At 36.6% G+C, this 10,292-nt stretch overlaps 1 protein-coding gene across 1 annotated transcript; it reads left to right on the forward strand.

The window, feature by feature from the left end:
• The first annotated feature begins 777 nt into the window (after positions 1–777).
• Positions 778–9,394, forward strand: LOC120013561 (probable LRR receptor-like serine/threonine-protein kinase At1g06840). The gene is made up of 20 exons (XM_038865396.1): positions 778–1,705; positions 1,791–1,935; positions 2,390–2,461; positions 2,592–2,663; positions 3,068–3,211; positions 3,292–3,363; positions 3,571–3,642; positions 3,827–3,901; positions 4,027–4,095; positions 4,328–4,396; positions 4,507–4,578; positions 4,790–4,876; positions 5,070–5,138; positions 5,522–6,039; positions 6,155–6,316; positions 6,401–6,684; positions 7,095–7,146; positions 8,002–8,249; positions 8,473–8,607; positions 8,694–9,394. Exons 1-20 carry the CDS (start codon positions 1,615–1,617, stop codon positions 9,039–9,041), a joined length of 2,856 nt encoding a protein of 951 aa, XP_038721324.1. The 5' UTR covers positions 778–1,614; the 3' UTR covers positions 9,042–9,394.
• Positions 9,395–10,292: the final 898 nt, after the last annotated feature.

Raw genomic sequence — 10,292 nt, forward strand, 5'->3', positions numbered from 1 at the left:
CTTTTTGTATGATTTTCGTTTAGTTCCTTATTGAAAGTCATGAAAATGATGTTTGAGTTGACAGTGTCTTAAACTTGAAACTGGATGTTGACGGTTTTGTTTATATCTTAATTATGGTGGGGTTCAATTTACATCAATTAGTTCAAAGATTTGGAAGGAAGCTCCCATATTGGTTCAGGTTAACACTTTTTAGTAGCAAGTAGCAACTTGATTCTAAGAATAGAATGTTACATGCATCCATAAAATAATTGTAGAATAATGTTTCTTTCATTTATTCTGAAAATTCTAAGAGAGATTTTCTTCAGAAAAACTGGTTTAACTAATCCTTTTCGATGAAGTTTTTTTCCTTGCCCATTAGAAAGGATGAAGTTAAACATCAAAATGTTGATGAGCTGCTCAATTTCCTTGCATCGGCATGACTAACCTGACAGGTTTGCCCTCGTCTTATTTGCTCAAGGATTTCTATAATAACATAATTCAGCTGTGGGAGAAACGTTCCAACTAATGACGCTATCAGTTTTTTTTTTTTGGTGTTGTGACCCACTTGGGATAAGATATCATTTTCATGAACAAATGCATGGAAAATAATGACCCTATCTCTGGTTGTCTTCTCCTTACAGGATTGACTTAGTTCTCTCTGAATTTGTTCCCCTTGTTTGTCATTTTGTTGCTATTTTCCAATAGAGACAATACAAAGGAGTTTTTAATGAACTAGTAGACTTGTTCTTCACTGTAAGTTCGTTGACTTGTTCTGTGTCCTAAATTTGAGATTTCTGAGCTGGCCCACCACATGGATTTAAAAATGGTAGCATTTGAATAGTCGTACGAGGAAGGAGAAAAAAACAAAAGCCAACTTGGCGTAGATGAAGTGGGCTTAGAGACAACTTACTGTGTGTGAGCCAAAAAGTTGCGCAGTATTTGAATGATCCAAATTATCCACGTTGATGATTCGACAAGAATTGCCAGAGACGTCGCTGCAGCATCACATGGCACCGATGAAAAAAGTGAAATCCATGTAATACCGTTATGACTTCCACCATGGCTGTGGACTGGCAACATGATTGGGCAGGTAATCAACAGTACATTTGGTATTTGTACAGTACAGAACCTTGAAAGTTGAAACCCAACACAAGTATGTCCTTGAACAGTTGACTACAATGTGTTTAGGCTCTTGGGATTGAAGTTTGGTGGTTGTGCCAAAGCCAAGTGCTACAACGACTGGATACATGCTTTTCTTTTCTTACGTCTCACTCATCTGCTATATCATGAAAAAGACGGACAGTGAATGTACAAAAAAAAAAAGAAGGGGGACGAATAGCATGTTTTTTTAAATGTGAGAGAAAGTTGGCTTGTGGCGCTTCATACCTTCCCAGTCTCCACCAACTCGTGTGGTTGCGTTTTCAGTGCCTCATCACTTCTTGACTCGATCATACTTCCTGTGCGATAAATTGTCTGGCTGACTCAACTCTTCTTTCTCCTGTCCATCACAACCAGAAGAGGTCACTGATGATAATATAACGATCCTATAATTTCATGGAATGAAGAAATATTGATAGCTGTGGGAAAATAGGCCTCGAGTTTTTCAAGCGCAGGAAAGAGCCTTTATTTGCAGTAATGAGGATGAGATCCTTGCTGATGGTCGTTGCTTTGGTGACTTGTTCTTTTGTCCTACTCGCTGTTGGAGAGATCACTGATCCATCAGAAGGTTGTTTTTGATCAAAAGTCTTTAACTATTGTTGTTGATAAGTTGTCTAAAGTTTTGACATGTAATTGTTTCTGGTTTACTGCAGTACTTGCCCTGGGAGCAGTCCTCCGTAGTATCAAGGATCCACGGAGGTTTCTCAAAAATTGGAAGAGAGGCGATCCATGTGAATCAAAATGGAAGGGGGTGTTCTGCGTAAATCCGGGTGATGGCTACAGCCACGTTAGAGAATTGTATGTTCACTCTGCTGTATTTTAATCTTTTTTCTTTTTATTTTTTCTTCTGTTAATATTAGTATCTTTATTTGATTACATATAATGTCAAAAACTACTAAATTCTTACGTTTATATATAGTTCCGGATAGTGATTTCCAAAATAAGATATCTGTGAGGCATTTGAAATTCTTGCTTTGAAATTTGTGTGGGATGCTTCATGGTTTTCCTTCTTCACCCGCTTCTTTTATTTCTATTGGAATAATTCAGAGTCTTCCCAACTTTTCGATCAGTGAACTTCTTTGGACGAAAGCAGAACAAAAATAAGTTTTTGTTCAAATATTTCATGGTTTCTTCTATTGCCCACCCAAATCTTGTCCCTTTCATGCATGCTCAAGAAGAGCACATCTAATGCAAGTTTTTCAGACAATGTTTTTTATTATTATAGTATACATTTGATTTCTCCTGGATGCAGGCGGCTTTTAAATATGAATCTCTCTGGAACATTGGCTCCAGAACTTGGTCAACTGTCTTATACAACTATATTGTGAGTACTGCACGTTAATAAACACTTGAGGGAGGATACGTATTTTGATCAATATTCAAGCAGTTTATATTCGTTGTTGCTGATAGTTCATCTTCCCTCGTTTTTTTAATTTATTTACGTTCTGTTCCAGGGATTTTATGTGGAACAACATAAGTGGCAGCATACCAAAGGAGATAGGCAATATGAACTGGTTACAACTTCTGTAAGTACATAAGGAGTGTTTGAAATAGATTGGCTTGCCTGCTTTAAAATAATGGAGCTTTTACAAACCACTTGGGTCTTGTTATAAAATATTCACCTTGCTTCTTCACCTTGAGTAGCATTTGAGTCTTTTTTCTAGCACTATTGGAACCATTTCAAACCAACATTAACCCTGTTGTATCCATGATAGACATGGTGATACAGTAACTGGTAAAGTCTTCAACCATGTGAATTCCTGGTTGAAATTCAAGTTTACAGAAATTCATCATCATCATCCAAACTTTTATCCCAAAAATTTGGGGTTGGCTACCTGAGTCTATGAGAAAATTAACGGGAATCGACTACGTGTATTTTGTCGCTGAAAATGTTGTGAAGCTTACAATCACTCCCAAATCTTATTTTCAGGCTTTTGAGTGGAAACCAAATTTCAGGTCCTTTACCAGATGAACTCGGGTATCTCCCTAACATAACAAAGTTTCAATTGGATCTTAACAATATATCAGGACCTCTGCCCAAATCATTCGCAAATTTGTCCACGATCAAGCACTTGTGAGTGGCTTCTGGAGAGCTGAATGTTTTTTTTCTTTTAGAACTTTTAATGGAAGTCTTAATAACCTTTCTCATTACAGTCATATGAACAACAATTCAATCAGTGGTCAGATCCCGCCGGAACTTTCTGCTTTACCTCAGCTTATTCACTTGTAAGTTCTATAACAATTTTCTCATGTTCTAGTCTTATTATGTTGTTTTCTTTGACATAACATGATAAGCAAAGGCTGCCTACCTTTTTTGCGAATGTTAATATCACAGTTATAGAGGAATATGCACAGATTAGCACACTCATTTATTTTCTTTCTTTGGCCTGTTTCGTCTGCAGTCTTGTTTAACTCCTATATATATTTTTGCAGCTTGTTGGACAATAACAACTTATCAGGGTATCTTCCACCAGAACTTGCTGCAATGAAAAACTTGATGATACTGTATGTTCTATCCTCCTTACTTACTCTTATGCAAGCACCAGAACTCAATCTTCTCCTGACCTTGTAAAATGCAAGAGAGATGGTTTTATCTTTCTAAATTAACTTTTAGTTCATACTGATGTTGTAGAATTTGTAAAATTTGATTCCCTATCATAGGACTCTAACCACAAGTTCCGCACTGCAGCCAACTTGATAACAACAACTTCGAGGGGACTGAGATTCCAGATTCTTATGCTAACATGTCAAAACTGGTGAAACTGTAATCTCTCTCTTGAAATTATTGTTTCTATATTTATTGAGGAAAGAGACATTCAACAGTTTACTTTGCTAATTTATGGATATTACGTATGTAACCCTTCTACCCTTCTACCATTCTACTTTCAGGAGTCTCAGGAATTGCAAACTGCAAGGACCTGTTCCTGATTTTAGCAGTATACCAGGCCTTCTTTACTTGTAAGTTTCTGAGAATGTCGAGAATTTGTTGCATTGTAAACAGTTGGTCACATGCACAGGTGTTTTCTGAGATTATCAGTGCTTATCTCTTATATCACTCGTATACTTTTCCATTGGTATGACATGACCTTTATGGCTAACAGAGTTTGTGGTTGTCATATAATGTAGTTCAAGCAAGTTAACTAAAATAGTACCTGTTCATTTTTTATGCTTCTAACTGGTCGTGTTTCAGGGATCTGAGTTCTAATCAACTTACCGGAAGCATACCAGAAAATAAACTTTTGAGAAATATCACAACTATGTAAGTGGATATCAAAACCCAAGATTGCTGAAAATTGTTTTCGTATTATAATAATTGTGCTTTTTAGGTTTCCCATGATTAAGGCAAAACTGCGTTTTCAAATTGCGCAGTGATCTGTCAAACAATCTGCTTAATGGTTCAATCCCCTCGAGTTTTTCAGGGCTTCCTCTTCTCCAGAGACTGTAAGCTCTTTGCTTTCTTTTCTACTGCTAATCATCTTGGAACTGTGTTCCATTGATGTAATTTCATAGTCCTATAATTTTGAATTTTTTTTATAATGGAATGAGAAAATACTATGGAATGCTTATCTACATGTAAATTCATTTATCTTTCTTATTTTTTCCATTAAGCCATTTTTCTTCTAATCTCGAAAGAGTTTATTTTTTTTGCCAGGTCCCTTGAGAACAATTTCTTGATCGGTGATGTTCCCTCTGCCATTTGGCAAAATATGACTTTTAGTGAAAATGCAACACTTACACTGTAAGACATTTTTAATCTGTCCAACAATGTATTTTTTCTTCTTCTGATATTTGTATTGTTTCCATATCCTTGAATAGTTCCATGGTTCCTGATTTTCTTGCAAACATTAGGTTAAGTGTATGAACTTCAACTCCTACCAAGTTACATATTGTCAAACCTATGCTTACACTTAATGCTAATACTTCACTTGCAGGGACTTCCGGAATAATTCACTTTCAAATGTTGCTGGCTCTTTAAATCCTCCTTCAAATGTTTTGATAATGTGAGTTTTTCTTTAGATATACCATGAACATAATATGATGGATACAACTATTGCTTTCTCCATTGCTACTGCATCTAGGCAAACATGCGACTCATTAGTAGAATTGTAGGGGTGTAACTTAGAGGTCACAAATTCAATATCAGGAAACACCCTCTTCACATATTTTGTGGGGTAAGTATTGCGTATATCCCGCTTGTCTCCGACCCCACCTACTGCGGGAGCCTTGTGCATGGGAGTTGTTTACCTTGTTTACCTATTTCTACATCTGGTTGATAAACATCTTCAGAGAGGGTTCATTACAAATACATGTAATTATGTAAACTTCTTTACTGTCTATTTACATTTGCACATAGTTCAATGACCTTTGTTTTCTCAAAATTTAGGCTTCAAGGCAATCCTGCATGTCGAAGAGCAGGTGAACTAAACATTGGGCAGTTCTGTGGGCCTGCTGCAACTCCAGATACTGAGGCTCCTGGAAGCTCCAATAATCCCAACATGAACTGCCTACCTCAGTCTTGTCCTATTAGCGATAACTTTGAATATGTTCCAGCATCTCCAGTTGACTGCTTCTGTGCTGCACCTTTTGGAATTGGATTACGTTTGAGAAGTCCTAGCATATCACATTTTCCGCCCTACATTGATGATTTTATGAAGTACATAACTTCCAACCTTCAATTGTTTCCTTATCAACTAGCCATTGATTCATATTCATGGGAAAATGGTCCACGGCTAAGGATGTTTTTAAAAATCTTCCCACCATACAGCAATACTAGCCATCTATTTAATGATAGTGAGATACAGAGGATCAGCACTTACATGGCTACATTTTTACTTCCCAGAAATGATACCTTTGGCCCATATGACCTTCTCAATTTTACATTCCTCGGTCCTTATGAAAAGTGTATGTTCACCATTGATTCTCGAACAAGATGAATACATAATTTTTGTTTGAGGATTGATTATTCGTTATGCATGGAACAAGGTGTCTAAATATTTAACAATCCATGTTGTTGCAGTTGATCTTGAGCCACTTAAATCTGCTGGTTTGAGCAAAGGTGCTCTGATTGGAATTGTGATTGGCTCATTCTCTGGCGGAGTTGCAATTTTTTTGGTCATTGCAGTTTTATTCCGCAAAAGTCATGCCAGACACCAAAATAAAACTTCCAGAAAGCAAAAATGTGAGTCTTTTTATCTTTGTCATAACCATATCTACTTCTTGTTGATAGTGCAAAGCCAATAATATATTTGTATTTCACTTGCAGTTTCAAAAATTCCATTCAGAACTGGAAATATAAAAGAATTTGATTTCAAGGAACTTGAATTGGCGACTGGAAATTTCAGCATCACAACTCAAATTGGGCAAGGAGGGTATGGAAAGGTTTACAGAGGCACTGTCGCTGATGGCACTGTAGTGGCAATCAAGCGAGCACAACAATTATCCTTGCATGGTCAAAAAGAGTTTTTCACTGAGATAGAATTCTTATCACGGTTACATCACCGTAATTTGGTTTCGTTGGTTGGATATTGTCATGAAGAAGATGAGCAGGTATGATCCATTTCTGTTCCAGATATCCATAAGAACCCACCATGACGTGATATTCAAATTATGTACAATATAGGTGTATTCCTTTCATAATAGTTTGTTAGCAAATAATTCATAGTGGAAAGCACACTAGGAGACATGTGTTCTGAAACTTCTAGATATGAAAGTTGTTGAAGATTTGCCAACGTGCGAGAAATTTATGATTGCAGAACTCTAAACTTGTCTTCGATGTTTTTTGTTATGTTGTTTTATGTTTGCTAATGTGTTTTCCTTTCTATTTCTTTTAATGTTACAAGTTCAATGAAGAAGCTTAGTTTCAGTCAAATTGCATTCATCATTACGAGCATTTCTAATGATATTCCATCCTTTCTTTGGCTAATTTCTGTTATCATCACTGATTTTATTTCTCCCAGATGCTAGTCTACGAGTTTATGCCAAATGGTTCTCTTCATGACATCCTCTCTGGTAAATTTTCTACATTGATCCTGAACTCAATTCTCATGCGCTTTCTGCAGATTCTATGTATGTGACTTATATTAGTCTTCTTTGAAGTCTTACCATCTGTAACGCATATTTATTAAAACAATACTTTTGGGTGGGTGCATCACTGCCTTCTTCATCAAATTATACCTTTTCCCCTTCCAAAAGGGGAGAGTTAGGTTTTTAGTTACAAATAGGATCATAATAAATCAATGAATTGGATCTGTTCCGTTTTCATTATGACGACATATTGTACAAAGACAAGGATATGCAATCCATATCAATTTTGTTTCCTTGTGCTTTTACGACTAAAAGCGCATTTTCTTTCTTAACCCTAAACCCTAAAGATTACGCATAAGTTATTTGGAAATGCTTCTACTTGATTAGGTCCCCCGTATTGACATTTTCCTTAACCGTCACAAGGGAACACAATGAAATGAACTTTAAGGTGGTGAACTGGTGATAGACAGTACTAGTGCAGATTTTTGTATGTAGTTGGCTAAATTGGTATGAGCTCTTCATACAAGGTATGTTGACAAAAATTTGTAGTGAAGGAAACCAAAAGAAATAAGGAGACTATGATACTGAATGGTGGAAGCAGTTCCCTTCCTATATGTTACTACTCTTTTTCTTCTTTTATTTGTTATTTATTTATCCAATTTTTGTCTTCAGACAGAGAAAAAAGAAAAGGTGTAGGATCTGAGTCACTATATTATTTAGATATGGAGTCACTATATGACTCTCAGCTAAAGAGCTATGTACAATGAGGACTATCTTTTGCTTTCTCAACTATTATTCCAAAACTGTTTCTGCTTAAATTGCTTAAGTGTGATATGACAGGTAGATTCAAAAAGACATTGAATTTTGCCATGAGATTGCACATTGCTATGGGTTCAGCCAAGGGTATTCTCTACCTTCACACCGAAGCTGATCCGCCAATAATTCACCGAGATATAAAGGCAACCAACATATTGTTGGATCTCAAATTCAATGCAAAAGTTTCCGATTTTGGAATCTCAAGGCTTTCACCAGTACAAGATACTCTAGGAGCTTCAGCTCAGATTTCCACAGCTGTAAAAGGCACACCAGTAAGTAGCTGTTTGATTATGTTATTTGGTGGCACTACGTAATTTTGAAGTTAAATTAGGTCCTTTATCTTTAGATTTAACGGTGTTTTGTTCATCTGTAAAAAGAGAGAACAAAAAAAAAAGTTTTCTTTGGAAGTGACTTGGGCGTTGGCTTCAGCCAAGTTTATTCTTCCAGAATTATATGAAACTCTCTTAACACATTACATTGTGTATTATCTTTAAGGGGTATGTGGATCCAGAATACTTCTTGAGTCACAAGCTAACACAAAAGAGTGACGTTTATAGCCTTGGCGTAGTTTTTCTTGAACTTTTGACTGGCATGAAGCCAATATCTCATGGTAGAAACCTTGTTCGAGAGGTACGTAATTCTTTTTTCTTTATTTTTCTCTCCTTAAAACACCATTTATTCGAACCATGAAGTACTTATGATTACAATGACTGCAGGTGTGCACAGCATGCCAATCCGGAATGATGTTCTCCATCATAGACGGAAACATGGGACCCTACCCTTCTGAATGTGTCAAGAAATTCATGGCACTGGCACTCAAATGCTGTGAAGACGAGACAGACGCCCGGCCGTCTATGCTGGAGGCGGTGAGAGAGTTGGAGAATATATCCTCCATGTTACCGGAATCTGATACAATTCCTTCGGACTCGGATACCACCACGTCTGGTACTGCAGATTTGGCTCCACTGTCTATCCATTCCAGAGGAAGTTCTGCATATGGAACCAATGATTTCCTTGGAAGTAATCTTGTTAGTGGTGTCATCCCCACCATTAGGCCTCGCTGATATCCCATCACCTCCCATCTGATTTTCTCGTGTGCTAGTATGGTTTGAGAGTCTGCTTGTAGTACCTTTTTTATGGCTTTCAATGTACAAAGATAAATCAATTTCTGCAGTGATGGTTATGGTTAGAGTTTGGGTCATGGGTCCGTACAGATCTACTTTCCTGGTCTGTCTCCATAGTATTTGGGCCCAGAAAACACGTTTGTTGTGTGGGAAGTGCTTGGACTTTGCTTATATATCACTCGGTTTTGTTATGTCAATCCGATGTGGGATTATAAATCTTGACACTCCCCTACACTTATGGGGTTAGGCTTGCGAGGCTCAATAAACGAACACAGGTAGAGACCATGTCCAAATGGACTTGAGTCTTTGTTTCGATTTGGGTCATGGATCCACACGGATTTGTTGTACAAGTGATACGTAGACTTTGCTCATATATCAATTTGGTTGTGTTATGCAAACTCGATGTGGGATTACAATTTATGAAACATTTAGTTTTTTTATCCACTAAAAAATAGGAGAAAACAAATCGAAGTGAATATCTCGTTTGCTATACTCTGTTAAAGGGACTGCTTGTGGAAATTGAATTGTATGATGTTCTGTTTTGGAATAGTATAGAAAAGAGACAGATAAAAATCTAAACAATCTTTGGTATGAATTGATGTGTCTGGCTTTGGCAGGGCACACGTACCCCAACCCTATCTATTTGAGGACCTAGAGGATAAAGAACAAGTCTTAGCAACCGGATAAGAGTCGTCTGGATAAGTGGTCATAGGATGACAATTATATAATAAATGAACTAAAAATCTTATCGTAGGCTATTTTGGCTATAATTTTTAATACCGTATCGTGTCTCAAACTGTGTAAACTAGAGGAAGGTTTTAAAGGTTCACGGTAGAACCGCGGTACGATATATTATTAAAAACTATGATTTTGACTTGTTGTCTCCATAAAACACGTCCATAAATTTTTCACATGAAGAATTGGGCCAAAAACCTTAGGCTCCTTTTGAATAAGCGGATAAGACTCCGTATAATATAAAATTATCCTTTAATAAATTTATCGGGTGTTTGGATGATTTTTCAAATACTCGGGATATTATAACTTTATACAAAAATGGTTTTTATACGATACCGACCATATAATATTAAAACATCAATTCGTTTTTATTTTATACGGAGTACTTTAGTATAAGAAATAGCATATCAAATGACAAAAGAGACCATCACTTTCACTTTAATTGGGTGTAATCCA

Source organism: Tripterygium wilfordii, chromosome 13 (assembly GCF_013401445.1).
Source record: "Tripterygium wilfordii isolate XIE 37 chromosome 13, ASM1340144v1, whole genome shotgun sequence".
Taxonomy (NCBI): Eukaryota; Viridiplantae; Streptophyta; class Magnoliopsida; order Celastrales; family Celastraceae; genus Tripterygium; species Tripterygium wilfordii.